This window comes from Peromyscus eremicus, chromosome 23, assembly GCF_949786415.1.
Source record: "Peromyscus eremicus chromosome 23, PerEre_H2_v1, whole genome shotgun sequence".
In the NCBI taxonomy this organism is placed as follows: Eukaryota; Metazoa; Chordata; class Mammalia; order Rodentia; family Cricetidae; genus Peromyscus; species Peromyscus eremicus.
In genome coordinates, this window is record NC_081438.1 from 18,497,480 (window position 1) to 18,512,753 (window position 15,274).

General features: G+C 47.9%; 1 protein-coding gene across 1 annotated transcript in view; it reads right to left on the bottom strand.

Moving 5' to 3' along the window:
• Window positions 1–3,478: 3,478 nt before the first annotated feature.
• The window catches only part of Rimbp2 (RIMS binding protein 2), a 78,388-nt gene continuing 66,592 nt past the window's right edge, over window positions 3,479–15,274 (bottom strand). The window contains exons 17-20 of the mRNA XM_059249516.1: window positions 14,627–14,730; window positions 13,106–13,177; window positions 5,644–5,778; window positions 3,479–5,166 (exon numbers count right to left, since the gene is read on the bottom strand). Of these exons, the coding sequence (XP_059105499.1) occupies window positions 5,140–5,166; window positions 5,644–5,778; window positions 13,106–13,177; window positions 14,627–14,730 (338 nt within the window). The 3' untranslated portion in view covers window positions 3,479–5,139. The remainder of the gene's footprint in view (window positions 5,167–5,643; window positions 5,779–13,105; window positions 13,178–14,626; window positions 14,731–15,274) is intronic.

Sequence of the window (15,274 nt, forward strand, 5' to 3'; positions counted from 1 at the left end):
GGAATATATAAACCATCCCTTTGTGTCTAGGCTGAAGCCCTACTTTGCAAGGTGGAAAAATAAACTGCATCATTGTGGCTACTGAGCCTCTGAGGAATACAGGAGGAGGTGTCTGAGCAAGGGAGAGCTGTGCCACCATCCTTCATCATTTGCATATTTCCTAGGTGAACTGTGGTGTGTTGGTGAGTAGCCAGGCTGGAATCAGACATCAGCTACTGTGAATGGCCAAGGAGGGCTGAGGGAAGAGGCAGGAGGAAAGGGAGAGATGATGTCCCCCAGAGCTGACATGGACTGTGGCCCTCCAATGGGCCCTGCCCCTCAGGACAGGACCACCACTTCTCCCAGGACTGTGTCTGAGAAAGTGAACACTCTGACCATGTCATGGGAAGTGTCCTATGTATCCATTCTTGATCACATCTCTTTCCTAAGTTGGAGTCCTGGAAAGACAATCCATTTGGAGGGCATGCACACTTGTCAGAAGCAGATTAGGTCCAATCAGCAGCTTGGCCATGCAGGGACCTCTGTCCCTGTCTGAGTGACTCCAAGCTAGAGCTGCTGTACTAATTTGTGTTCCTTCAACTAGTGATGTGGGATTGTGTCTGTTGTCTGTGTTTTATGAACTCATTGATCATTTTTGATGAAGCTGAAAGCTTTAGAAAAGGCATTTCTGTCTATGGCATTTCCCAAAAGGATACTGGCTTTAGACTTTCAGCCCAGTGAGGTTGTGGTGGAAGCCCCTTCCTTCTTGGCAGGGAGAGAAGCCTTGATCACGAGAAACATATAGTCACTTTCAAGTGAGAGGTTGGGGGAGAAAGTTCATTCTAGTTCATTATCACCTTTGATCTGTCTCTGTTGTTTATTGGGGCGGGGGGGGGGGCTGTGTTATCAAATGGTTGAATAAGTATGATGGTTCCTCCTCCTTGTGGACCTGAAGGGATTCAGACTCTCCATGGAAACACGTCTGGTGATGGTGTTAGAAGTTGTTTAACTGAGAAGAACCCCCACACACACAGACACACTAAGCTGGGCAGAACCATCTCGTGGGCTGAGGATGAAGAGCATTGTCTCTCTGCAGCCCAACTGGGTGTAGTGTGGTGTGGCCAGCTGCCAACCAGTGGCTGCACCCCCAGCTGTGGCCAGAGAAACCCCTTTAGAGCAGCGGGAAAAGTCACCGGAGAGCACTTATCCTAGTGATCTTGGCTGGTTTTCCCCGCTTTTGACAAGTCTGTTTCAATGCAGGAGGTAAAAGTGTAATTCTACATGAATAACATAGCGGCAGTGTTTGTAATTCCGTAATTGTGCGGTCAGATCTGAAGTGATAGATTTGAACTGTAATTTTCACCTTACCATAAACAACCTGGGTTTCTCTCCTCCTCTCAATTCCTGTCATTAAGGATCGAACCTGAACCTGTCTCATGTGCTCAAGGCTTGGCTGCCATCTGAGGGGCCCTTGGGAAGTGACTGGATATGGGAGGGCGGGGGTGACACTTTCATCAGTTAATCTATTGATGAAGTCCGTAGCTGAACAGGCTCTTAGGAGCTGGTGCCTCGCTGGGGAAAGTGAGTCCGTGGGAACATGGCTTTGTGGGGAGTGTCTGTCCCCTGGTTCCCTGTGCTTTTTGGCCACACTGAGGAGAGCGGCTTTTCTCTACCTACCTTTCCATCTCACGGCATCCCAGGAAAAATGTGTCCAACAGCCCATAGCCTGCAAAGGAAACCTCTGTAGAGCTAGCTGGTGAGTCAGGCTGCATTTCAGTGTTGAGTCAGAGAGCTGCTTTATTAACATTCCTAGAAAGGTTTGGGGGGTGCTGCTGCTAAGAGGTTTGGCTGGAATCCAAAATTCAACGGATTCTTGTGGTCTCTGCATGTCTCTAGTAGCACATAGACTAATTCCTGCCGTCTATGTTCCCATGAATATCGCCACCAGGAGTGTCATAGAAATGACTCCTAGAACATGGTTCAAGGTCATATTTTTAATTAGTCCCAGGAAACCCAAACCCATTGAGTTCTTTATGGCCATGTAGCAGAAAGGAATTCTGTTCCCCTGCCAGGATAAGAGAATTTAAAAGAAAGATGCGGACTGCATGGCATTGTACAAAATAACAAAGTTTATTTCTAGAAAATAAGTCACCCTAACTGTACACATGCACACATCCACACAGCACTTCACACACTGAGGAACAGCATTTTAATCAATCTACCACATACAATTATTTTACAATTTACAATATAGTTTTTGAAGACACGATGGGGAAAGCATTGTCATTCATTTATAAACCTTCCAGAAATTACAAAAGAAAGGCAGTCTGAAAAGTGTGTATAAAGAGTAGAAACAGTTTACAGTGGACAGGATTTACAAAGTAGTGACCGTCACACACCTCTGCCAGCATGTCGGGAGGGCTGCTGTTCAAGGCTAATGTTAGAGATGAGTGTGGGGCTGGGTCTGCGAGATTTCAATTTAGGCTCCTTCTGATCTGGCTAATGAAACATATGGTGGCCCTGCCGTGTGTGCTGTTGGTGGTGTATCGGGGCAAGGCATGGGAATAAATAATGAAAGTAACAGAAATCTAAAAGCCACAGGATGGGACACTGAACGCAAAGGTCATTTAGCAGCTCCCTGGCTGGCCAGAGGGACGTGCATGCTGCCGGTCATTCCCTCTCCTTCGCTCGTGTGTGTGTGTGTGTGTGTGTGTGTGTGTGTGTGTGTGTGTGTGGTGTGGTGGGGGGGGGGGATAAGTAAACATCTGTGTTTGCTGGCTTGCTTTGAAAGACCAAGGCAGGCATCAGAACATGTAGGGCCTGGGCCGCTGTGATGGGAAGCCACTGTGTCGGGGAGGATGAAGCCCAGGAATGCACAACACATGAGAAGTATACACGGTGTTTTTTATTCGACAGTACAAACCACTGTGCAGTTATAAGGCAGAACATCAAGGCGAATTAAAACTAGGAATTTCAAGACCAGAGTAGAAATGACAGTAATGCATGAGGAGGCAAGCATCTTGAGAAGTGGGGGGGGAGGTCAGAAATCCTGTAAAGGGCTGATGTCAAGTGTGTGCAGGCTGGAACTGCAGGTAGGGGGCGCTGCAGAGAGCCCGCCCTCCCTGCTGCTCAGCCAGCTGCCCCTCCCACCTCCCACCCCCGACTTTGGATAGAACTTTGGGAGTGGAGGAGGAGGGGACCACAATGCAGCCCTCCCTGATCTCTCTCCAATAGTATTATGTGGATGGTAGTGTAAGAGCGCATCTCTCTACTGCTGAGCGGGAGTTGGGGGGGGGGGGGGGTGGCGGGTCAAGGTTGGGTTTTGGGAGTCATGAAAGCCCTAGTTTGGAATTAAAGCAAGTGACATGGATTTGGAACTGTCCGAAGGCTCCCAGGTCACTTCACCGCACCCAGCCTTTTCAGTAGTTTCTTGCCTCTGGAGAGTAGCCCTTTTTTCTTTTTCGAGGACATTTCCCTGCCTCTCCCAGGACTACCAGAACCCATAGATGACGTAGGTGACCCCGAATGGAGATGGGCTGTGGGGGATGGAGCTCTCCTTGCTGTCCCTGAACCCTCGGGAGGAACCTAGTAGGTACATTGCGACAGTTTTATTGAGTGCGTCAGCGCCAACAACAATTCACTCGGTAACGCGCACTGCCCCATCTCCCGCCAGCCAGGGGAAAGGGTGGGTGGTTCGTTTCTTCTTTCAATTTTTAAAGTATGCCATGAGAAGCACACGCCCGCTCCCAAGGCCCCTCTGAGAGAGAGGCTGGCCTCGATGGGCTTTCGCGGTCTTTGTCTTGGGAGACGGGGTGGCCATCGCTTTGGCAAAGAAAGCCAGGTCATAATTTACTCTGAAAATTCAGACTAAAAGCAGGGGAAGGTATTGTCAATCAGATGGGTAGGCAAGGTGGCCGAGTACCCAATCATTGTAAAGCAAAAGGTCTCAATGGGAATTTGGATGGATTGTGAACTAGGTGGGTAGCTAAGACCCTGCCATGGTGAAGTGAGCCCTTGGGTCGGTTAGAATCCTACGGAAACTTTGGGGATGGCACACTGTTTGAAAGAAAAAAAAACTGGAATGAACCTTAATTGCAATCTAAGGAAGCTCAAAGGCCCTTCTTGGACACTCTTACCATTTCCAAATAGAGGATTGTATGTTTTATTCCCCAGCACATGGTGGGTTTTGAGAGACTTTTAGGTGGGAAAAAAAAGCCAACCGTCAGTGCTTCGAAGGGGTAGAATTTGATTCAGGGACATAGAGTGCCAATTTTACTCCATTCTGCAACTAGGCACACCTGAGCATGGCCAGTAATCGCCAGGCCTCTGGCTCTCTAAACTCCCCAGAGCAAAACTTGGCAAGTTGAGAGCCAGGACCGCGGTGGGCATACCGTTACAAGGCAAGGGGGCCCCAAGCTTGCTTGGATTTAAAATCAAGGTCTACCTCTAATGGAGAACACCTAGGGCGCACCCCAAAGCACACCTGAAGATACCACGGGGGCCGGCTAGTGCCATCACGGGAGCTGCCGAGTCGGGAGACAGTATTGCATTGGTATGCCAGCACCTCTCTTACTCCATGAGCTCTGAACAATTGTGCTTTGAGGAGAGGGAACACCTGCTCCTAAGGCCAAGGTGCTGCAGCTGGGTGTTCCGGCCAGCTTTGGCATGCCCAGAGCCAAGGCCACCCTGCAGGGCTTGATCTGGGATGAAAAGTTTTTTAAAGTCTTGGCTATTAGTATGATTCAAACGTGCTTACAGTAAACACGTGGATCATGTTGTGCTTTTACTGAGGGTGGCTAACAATGCAACAGGCAGCTTCCCCTGTGAGTACACGCTGGCGCACTCTGTGTAAACAAACAGCGTTAAGAAATATGTTCCCAAGGTTGGCCTTTCCCATATTCTCAATGGACATATTTAAAAATGATTGTTCGAGATGATTCGTTTCACTATGCATCCAGTTGCCGGGCAACTGAGACCAGGTGAGACAGCCTATAATACTTTAGGTCCAATGGGTTTTTTGAGACATATTTCTTTTCTCTCTCTTTCTTTAAGCCCACATTGAAGTCTTAAGACTACCGCGCTGTCCGCTTAGGGTAGCTTAAGTCGGTATCTCTCTAAGGTGTCTTCGGTTGCTCACTTACGTGAAGGCTACATGCCTGATTAGGGTGTGAAATGAACACTCTTCTTCTATGTCCAAGCAGATGAGCGAAGAGATAAAAACATATACGTAAAATACAACAGATAAGAACTCGCAGTGATGGCGAAACGTGAAGATGAGACACTCAAGAGAATGCAGTCTCAGGCAGGCGTGCTAAGCTACGGAAGCCCTGCCATCTAGAACTCTAAAGGGGGCGCCAGTGGCATCCGGGTTCCTGAACCTCACTCTCTGTCAGCTGAACTGTGCACCTATTGTGGAGGCCAGGGAAGGCCTGGGAGTCGGGCAGACTGACCGAAAACAAAGGGTCCTTCTGTGGGACACCAACTTCAAGTTGGAGCTAAGCATTTGCGGGCACAATGCCCAAAGAAGGACAGAGGAAGAAAAAAAAAAAAAATCAGGGCAGATGCTGGTGGGGCCCAAGTCATGAAAGCAGCAATGCAAGATTGCGCCAGACCACAGAGAGGGGAAGAGGGAGGCAGGCTGGCAGGCTAAGGAGGCTGGCTTACCCTTTTGGCCTTGGAGCGCATGGGTGGCTCCTGGGAGTAGTGGGGCGGAGCATCAGAAAGGTGGACCTCCACATCATCAGGCACTTCTTCCAGGAAGTTGGAAGGCACGAGGCCTTTCTGCCCATTCAGCTCTCCCTGTAAACGAAGGGTGGGGGAAGGGTCAAGGGAACCTCTTCTTTTTCCAGAGCGTGTTTCTCCCACCAGGACACCCTGCCTAAGAGAACAGATGTGACCCGTTGCCTCTGGCTAGAAGTGACAGGGCTTGAAGGAATGCTGGGTAAGCACTCCCCAAAGGGTCTGGATCACAAGAATAAGGCCAGGCAGGCACTCTTCTGAGCTGAGTCACACCCCTAGCCCTCTTCTCACTAAGTTGCCCAGGCCAGCTTTGAACTCACAACCCTCCCACTCAGCCTCCTGGGAAGTGGGAACTTCAGTCTTCTACAGTCTTGTTCTGGCCTGTCAAGTGCAGCTCTTGTTTTAGGATTATGGAGGAGATCCTAAAGATTCACCTCTACTTGGAGCCGCTCCTTGGTTCTTAAGCCCAGCGCCCTTTAGGGCAGGAGTGTGGCTCAGTGGTGAAGCGCTTGCCTGGTGTCTGCATTCAACTGAGCCAGTCTGGGAAGTTCAAGGCTAGCCTTGGCAACTTGGCAAATCAAAATGGCTGAGGGTGTTAAGACAGTGACAGCGGTGACCCCAGCCAATGCCACTCTGTAGAATTTGGGAGCCAAGGATCCAAAAGGGCAAAGAAGGTCAGAGGTGCTCATGTCACCAACCCTGTGGTTTTCCTTCTTATATATGAACTTGTCATTACTGTAAAAGTTGAACCAGTAAGGCGGAGATGAGTGTTCACTCCCGCCAACCCGTTTCAGGTAGAAACCCTCTCACACACCAGGTTAAGGTGGAGTTCCATGAATGCAGTCGCCCAGCAGTCATACCACTTCATCCCCAGGACTCCCAACACTAACCTGCCTGCAAGTACTCAAACCAAGTTCAAACTTGGCTGAAATGGCGCCTCCTGCCTGTAATCCCAGCCACTGGGGAGGCCACAGCAGGAGGACTGCTTGAGACTAGCCTGGGCAGAACAGCAGAGTCCTAGTTCCAAAACAAAAAAACCTGCCTGGTCCTGACGAAACAGGGTTGTTTCTTCAGTGGTGGTCTAGGACACCAGTCAGCCTACCCCATCGAACAAAGAACTTGCAGGCATTACGGTGTACAACCAAAATCATAGTGATGGACCCAAGGAAGGGATATGTAGTTAGAAATGGTCTTTCTGCTACAGGTTATTAACCAGAATATGTAAAGAACAGCCGCCAAACAAATGACATTTAAAATGGGCATTTCTTCAAATGACCAGACATGTGGCAAAATAAAATAAAAACTGAGAAGATCCCACCACCACTAGTCACAGGGCAAACACAGATTTAACTACAGGGTGGATCAGCAGGTAAGGTGCCTGTCATCACCCTGACAACCAGAGTTCAATCCCTGGACCCACTGGGTGGAAGGCAAGAACCAACTCCATCACATTGTTCCTGACCTCCTGCCCACCCCACCCTTGCCAATACAAAAAGCAAAAAATAAATACATACGTGAATCTTACACCATCAGGATGAGTATGGTAAGGATGAGTATGGTAAAGAACTTCCTGGGAGCTCCCCAAACCAGAAAACAAATAATGGTCAAGATGTGGAGAGACTGGACCCTCATGACACAGTAGTGGGAATGCAGAGGTGCAGCTGCACGGTGTGGGGGGTCCTCCAGAAACCACAAAGCGACCGTGTGATCCACAGCTCCACCTCAGGGTGCGCACCTCAGAAACTGGAGAGCCAGGTCTCCGAGAGCCACACGCACAAACGTTAATGCCTACATGGCCCGCAACAATCAAAAGCCAAATGCAACTAACATGCTCACCACTGGATGAATGGATCAACAAGAGCCACGCACGTGCCATGGCAGAGTCAGACTTAAGAGGAAAACCCCATTCTGACACATCCGTGGCGTGGCGAATTGAACCTGTAAAAATTATCCTTCAAGGATTTCTGGGTAAGCTGCAAGGCTGGAAGTCTTAGCACCAAAACCCGACAATAGAAAAGAGCTAGTGTTCAGCGTGCTCTCTCGGAAGAGACAGGTCTGTTGAGGAGCTTGTTAAGCCAGGGAGATCCCTGCTGGGGAAGCAGAGCTCAGCTGGAAGCCCTCTTTACACCAGCCTGCCTGCCAATCAAGCGGCCCTGGAGAGAGCAGCACTAACTTGCAAGGGGAAAGCTGCTCCTTGAATACACCCCATCTACAGGGACAGCGGCGGCCTCGGTGGGCCCCAGGGTCCAAGAGAACTACCAAGAGAGGACTTAGACCCTCCCCTTCCTCAACTGGAACACTGGGTCTGCAGAGATCAATGGCTTCCACTGGTCCCTCCCGCACACCGCCACGGAAGCCGCCTAGAGCCAGAGGGATGTGAGAAGTTCACCTTTCAACTCAGCATAACTATGCCAGCAAGTCAAACTGTAAATGTTCTGTTATTTGCTATTATATAACTGCTAACCTTACATGCACATGTACATATACACGGCTTTGATTTTGTTTGTATCCTGCTCATATTTGAAGAGGTTTGTTTTACATTTCCCCCCACCCAAGTTTACTAGTTTCACTGTATCCCTCAGCCCTACCTCGTATGCTCCTCTTCCTACATCTTTCTTTTCTTCTCCCCTTTATACTTCTTAGGATTCACCAATTTTAGAGGGGTTAAAACTAACAGTATGCCAGCTTCTCCCTCTTGCCACTTTTCCCATCTCATTTTTTTTTTCAAATTCGACTTAATACTTAGTCATTTTCTTTCCCACCGTACGGCCCTCCCACTCCCAATCTCATTAAATGAAGCCACGTGTACTCGGTACTGTCCTTGGTTGTCTTCCAACAGTTGACGTCTCAAGGGCCCCTGTTAACTGGAGAGTGACAGCTGGGTGGTAGCAATATCCAGCAGCCGTGATGGTTCTTCCAGTTTACATGCCACCCGGGGGATAACACAGAGCTTCCCCAAGCACTCAAAGCTCCTGAAGTGAGGAGTTAGTTTACGAACTACACAATCCACTGTACCAATCTTGCGTGTTAGAAATGCAGCAAGTGAAAGAAAATGGCAAATTGTAAAGAACCAAGCTGCAAAAATAAGGTGCATAAATCCCATCAGGGTGACATAAGAAACATGAAAAACGAAGATGCAGAACCCCTCCAAAGATTACTAACCCTGTGGCAATGGCATCTAGTGAGGGTGAGTTAAATGAAATCCCAGATACAGAACTCAATACAACAATCATAAGGAAGTTCAAAACCCAAACAGCTGGAGGAAATGAGGACGACGATGAACAGTGTGAAAGGGGAGTCAACAAAGAGAAATGAAGAAAACCTAGTCTGAAGTACCAGAAATGAAAAAAAAAAATGTAGAAAAACCAAGAACAACTCCATGGAAAGTCTCAAGGACAGAACAGATCAAGGAGAGAAGAGATATCTGAGTCTGAAGACAAGGTGGAAGAAATGGAATGATCCAGCAAGGACAATGATAAAAGGCTGAGCTGCGCCATCTATTCGAAGTGGGAATTCTCAGACATAAACAGACATTCTAAAGAGACCAAACCCTTGGATTATAAGCATAGGCAGAAGAGAATCTGGTTTTAATGGCACAGAAAACATATTCAAGACTAACAGTTCTCCAGAGTTAGGGAGAGTCACCCATCCAGGCCACATAGACAGACCAGAGAAGAACCTCCCCTCAGCATGGTTTAATCAAAACACTAAATATACAGAACAAAAACGGGCAACACCACATCACCAGTAACAGCAGGCCAATCCGAGTAACAGCAGATTTGGCAACTGATGCTTTCAAATCAGGATGATCTAGAAAATGCATTTAAGGTTCTGAAAGACAACTCTGGCCAACCGGGACTCCTATCCACAGCAGGGGGATCTGTCAGAATCAGAGAGCTGAAACTTTTCCCAACAGAGACTGAAGGAATTGGGGACCATTACGCCAACCCTACAGTTAATATTTGAAGGAATCCTGCTGACTGAAGGGAAAAACAAGTCCAGCACAAGACTTGGAGGAAGAACAAACCACACTGCAATAATACTAAGGAAAGAAAAGCCAAGCATTACAAAAATCAACAAAATGGCGGAAATAAACACACAACTTTCAATAATACCTCGGGGGAATTGAGACCGTTAGAGTTCAGTCTAAAGATGCAGACTAGTAGGTTGGATTAAAACAACAGAAACGAAGCATCTGTTGCCACACACACACAAAAGCACCTCACACCGCAAAAGGCCAACACTACCTCAGGGCGGAAAGAGTGGTCCAAGCAAACAGCTGCTCTCGCATCCGACAAAGTAGATGTGAAGCCAAACCAGTGAGATAGTGATGGTGACTTCATAGTCAAGGAGCAATTCCTCAAGAGCAATCACCAACCACACATGCCCGAACACAGGAGCGTCCAGTTTCATAAACACGTGCTCTTAAGATGTCACAGAATAACCCCAGCACAATAACAGTGGGTGATGACAGGTCATTCTGACAGAAAACTATCTGAATTAAATGACATCGTAGATCAAATGGACTTGATTGACACCTATAGAACATTCCATCCAACCACTGTAGAAGGCACATTGTTCTTAGAAGCCCATGGAACTTTCTTTCAAACAGACCGTATATTACACAATGCAAGTCTCAACACACAGGAAAACTGAAATAATTCCTTGTATCCTCTCTGATCACAATGGAATAAGACCATGCAGATCAACAGGAAGATAAACTCTAGAGCATATACGAACTCACAAAGGTTAAATAACACACAATTGAATGATGAAGAATCAAAATGGAAATAAAAACATCCCTAGAATCAAATGAAAATGAAAATATAACATACCAGCTCCTCTGGGATACAATAGAGGCAGGCCTAGCATGGTGGTTTAGAGCTACATTTATACCTACGTCAAGAAATCAGAGAGATTTTGAGTAAATATCTTAACAAAGCACCTGAAAACTCCAGAAAAGGAGTATGCCAAATCAGCAAATGAAATAATTAGATCAGGGCAGCAATTAATGAAATGGAAAAAGATACAAACAATCAATGGCCAGAGGATTGGTTCTTTGAAGAGAGAAGGAAGATTCACAAACCCTTAGCCAATAGAAAGCAAGGAAAGACCCAAATCAGAGATGAAAAGGGAGCCATTACAACAGATATCAGCAAGCTTCAGCAAACCATTGAGTATTACCTTAAAAACCATATGTCCCAATAAGCTGGAACATAAAAAAGAAATGGATAATTTTCTAGACACATTATGACCCACCAAAATAGACCAAGATGAGATTAACAATTTAGTGAGATCTGTAATAGTCAGCGAGACTGAAGCAGTGATTAAAATCTCCCAACATAAAGAGTCCAGGCCCAAGTGGATTCACTGGTGAATTTTACCAGACTGTCAAAGTATATTCACTGTCAGACATGACAGTTTCCCCTGAGCCTAACCTAAATATGACACAGACTTTCTCTAGACAGAGGAATAAGGGTTTGCTGTAGGGGCAAGGCTAACTACAAAATTATTCCCCTGGATATATTATATGTTATAAAAACGCAGAGATCGAAAAGGCAGAGCCAGCTGGGCGGTGGTGGTGCACGCCTTTAATCCCAGCACTTGGGAGGCAGAGGCAGGCGGATCTCTGTGAGTTCGAGGCCAGCACTGTCTATAGAGCGAGTTCCAGGGAAGGCACCAAAGCTACACAGAGAAACCCTGTCTCAAAAAAACAAAACAAAACAAAAAAAAAGACAGAGCCAAGAATCCTCCACACAAGTGGAATTTAGCATATACGATATGGATGAGATTTTTAAAAGGGCAGCTTTCTTTAAAAAAAAAAATATTTACTTCTATTTCCATTTGTGTGCACGTGTATGTGTTTGTGTGTGTATACGCAACATGTGTGCAATACCAATGGACGGGGGTAGAAGAAGGAGATGGGGTTATAGGCCATTGTGAGCCACCAGGCAAGGGTGCTTGGAACCAAACTTGGGTCTTCTGCAAGAGAAGCAAGTTCTTTAACCTCTGAGGCAGCTCTCCTGTCACAGACAGGTCCCTTAGAAACGATCTTTATAATGCTCTAACTCAGAAAAAAAAGGAAACATAGCCCCAAGTTAGCATGTGAGAAATTAGCACAGAACTGAAGAAGTGAGTAACTGAGATGAGCCTTCGGCACACCAATCCATGAAGACAACAAGGCTGTGACCTCATACAAATTCATAGAACAAAACTGCTCTCCAAATAAAGAGCTAACGAGTAGACCTGTGACCTACGGGAAGACATTGTCACTCTGTGCAAGGAGGTGTATCTATCCCACACAAAAGCCACAGGGGAGCGTGGAAAGCTCACCCAAAGCTACGTGGCAGTGTGGCTATCCCACCAAAACCCGCTGTGAAATCTTGGCAGCGTGGAGGAGCAGAGCTCTAAAATCCTGCCTGCCTGAGGCTGCGGAGGGGGATCTCTGGGATCGTCCACCACTGCATGGAGAAGTAGGATTCCCAAGTATGTTCGGGAGGCCATAGAGGGGTGACGTGAAAGGGAGCAACCACAGAGGGTGGCCACAGCGGAGTGGGGGGGGGAGCATGCAGAGGACATCCAGTTACAGAAGCAGGAGGTTAACCCCACCCTGTGTGTGGCCTCTCTTATTCACCAGATAGCGATAGAACAGGAGGACTGACACAGACAATGAGCAGGAAGAGTGACTCTCTGGTGTCTGGCTGTGGGAAAAGGGGGTGCTGTGAAGCCAGGGCTGGTCTGAGGGTTTGGCTATGGGTGACGGGAGGTGTGGGGAGGTGGGTGAAGCTGGGGCTGGCCCGCCTGTTTGTTTTGTTTATACGTCCTATTCGCCATGAAAGAAAACCCCACCACCCAGGCCGTAAATAACCTAGAAAATCAAATTGTTCCGTAAATGTTTGGACGGTGGCAATTTTGTGTTTGCTTTGTCTGCGGTTTGTAGACACAGAAAATACTATAATTAGTAGAAAGCAACGAGAGACCACAGCGCTAGTTCCCTTCCCTTCCTCCCCCCTCCTTTTCTCCTTTTTCCCCTTATTCCTCCCTCCCCCTCCTTCTGCCTTTTCTCTTACTGTTCCCTCCTCCCCTACACTTCTCTGTTTTTGAAACAGGATCTAGCTCTATAGCCCAGCCTTGCCTTGAACTTGCAATCCTCCTGCCTCAGCTTCCCGAGTCCCAGGATTGCAGCCATTTGTCACTTTGGCCCCCAGATTTCTATATTATATACAAAAGAGAACTCGGCTCAGAGAGGCGGCAAGCCAGGCAAATGCTTCCAAACATGACATCGACAGATCACAGCTTATGTGTTAATGTAAGAGAGGGCAAACCAGGGGTTTCTTGATGTTCCCGCCACAGCAAAACAGCATTTCTCGATTTTCCAAAAACTTACATAATAAAATCCATCTTCATCGATTTCACCAAAAACAGTAATAATGTCTCCTGTGCAAAATGGAAGTTCAGCCTGCAAAGACGTAAGACAGAGCTAAGAGAATGTCACAACACAGGAGGTGTTTTACCGCAAGGCCCCGGATTCCTCATACTCTTTGAGAATTAACCTTGTCTTTCAGCTAAGTCAAGATGTAGGGTGCGGAGCTGAGGGACAGGGTGGGGGAGTGTCTCCTCAAAGCTGGGGGGACACCTGTTCTAAGTAAGCCTAAGAGAAACACAGTAAAGGTCATTGCTACCTGCTGGTAATGCACTGGGAATCTAGTCACATGGTAACTCTATATACCTGCAAGACTTGGGACCATTCCCTGGAGAGTGAGGACCATTGGTAAACACCCTCTCAGCACCAAGAAAATCGCCCAACTGCACCATCAATTCAACACCCATCTGTTAAGTGTTAGGTCCCAGTCTGGGGAGAGCAGAGCATGGTGAACACAAGCCCCTGTGTCCAGAAGTCAAACTGTCCTTAGACCCTTTGGACCAGAGAGCCCAGCAGAAGGGAGAAATAGAAAGCTAGCTGGGGATAACTACAAGTGTGGCTGTGTCCCTAATAAGAGTGAAGTGATACGGATCCCCAGCTAGCGTCTGATAAGCAAAGCTGTGGGCAGGAATCTAGATCAATCTGGTTTGGGGGCAGATGACTCTGGAGGCAAAGACCTCAGCCTTATTTCTGATCATGTTCTGCCTTTGTGCCATGGGGTGCCCAGCTGCCCCAGGCACCCAGACCATCGGCCCTCTCATCTTTCATATGCATGTGAGGGGTCATCAGCCACAGTAACGTTTGCTTCTCTGCTAAAAGGGACTCCATATTGCCATGCCCCACATATGTGGCTCATAGGTCACTCTTCCAATAGAGCTGGGAGACTCAGGCCACAGGGACAGGGATTTACCACTATAACTGTCCTCGTGACATCAAACACTTGAGTCATACCCAGTGACCGCCACACTGCACAAAGGCTAAGTGGCATACCTCTGCATGAGACAGTTTATAAACTAGACACCCTAATAGAGGAGTAGGAACTTAAAACACAAGGGAGCGAGCGTACCATACTCTGAGTGAGGCTGAGCATGTCTGCATTCTCGGCAGCAAACCCATGCACTACGCTGAGTCAGGGTGACTCCCAGCTGGGTGGAACAGGGCGGGACACTTCGTGGGTGTGGCTAAGAATGGCCCTTTGCTCACTTCTCATTGATTTCTACAGTTCCCACTGGCATCCTTGGACCTTGGCTGACCACAGGCTAACTGAAAACATGGACCTGTGTTGTCTGTGGCTGGCTGTGAGCCAGAGAATGTGACTGCCATCTTTGATGCGGCTTGTCACTGGGCCCCCCTCTCTACCATGCTCAGAGAAGAGTGAGACCTACAGGCACATGGCCTCGGTATGGTGCCCAGGAGAAGCTTAGCCAGGAAGGCATTGGTAGCAGTTCCAGATCACTACAGCATGAAAGAACTCTGGGCTGGTACCTCAACATCCACGTTGGGAGAGCTTTCCCGCGGGTCATAGTCGTAGAGAGCCACCATTCTTCGCGTGGGCACAGGGTGACCCCGGCCACTTCTTCTGCTTCTCTCTGCAAAACCATAAGATCTAGTCATGAAGATCGCCAAATCAGTGGTGACTCCCCTCAGTGCCCAAAAGGGTATGCGTAACCTGCTAATGTCCCTAGCTTGGGAAAAGTGTCTCAGCCTCCAGTGCTTACTGTTTTTTCTAGACTGTTCACCTTCACAGTGACATTCTCTCTTGTGTCTACTATGCCACAGGGGCTGTATGAGGGAGGGGACCTCCTCCCCAGATGAGTCCAAGTGGTCTGAGGCACCAGGTGACTATGGCTTGGGAAAGCCTAGTAGGCACCATGAGGCTCTGACCATTGCTCTGGAAAAAGCCACAGCTATCCCTTGAATTGAAACCTTCCTTCCTGGAGGGAAGATGGAGGCTCTTAAGGCCCACAAAGCTAAGGAAACTTACAAGGCTCAGAATACTCGGAAGTTTACAGGACTCACAAGGCCCCTCCCCAAGTTTCTAAAGCTGTGAAAAATTGCTAGGGAAGAAGACTCTTGGTGGAGCCACCTGCTAGGTGTGCAGGAGCTTCAGGGGTGCAGTTTTGGTGAGACATC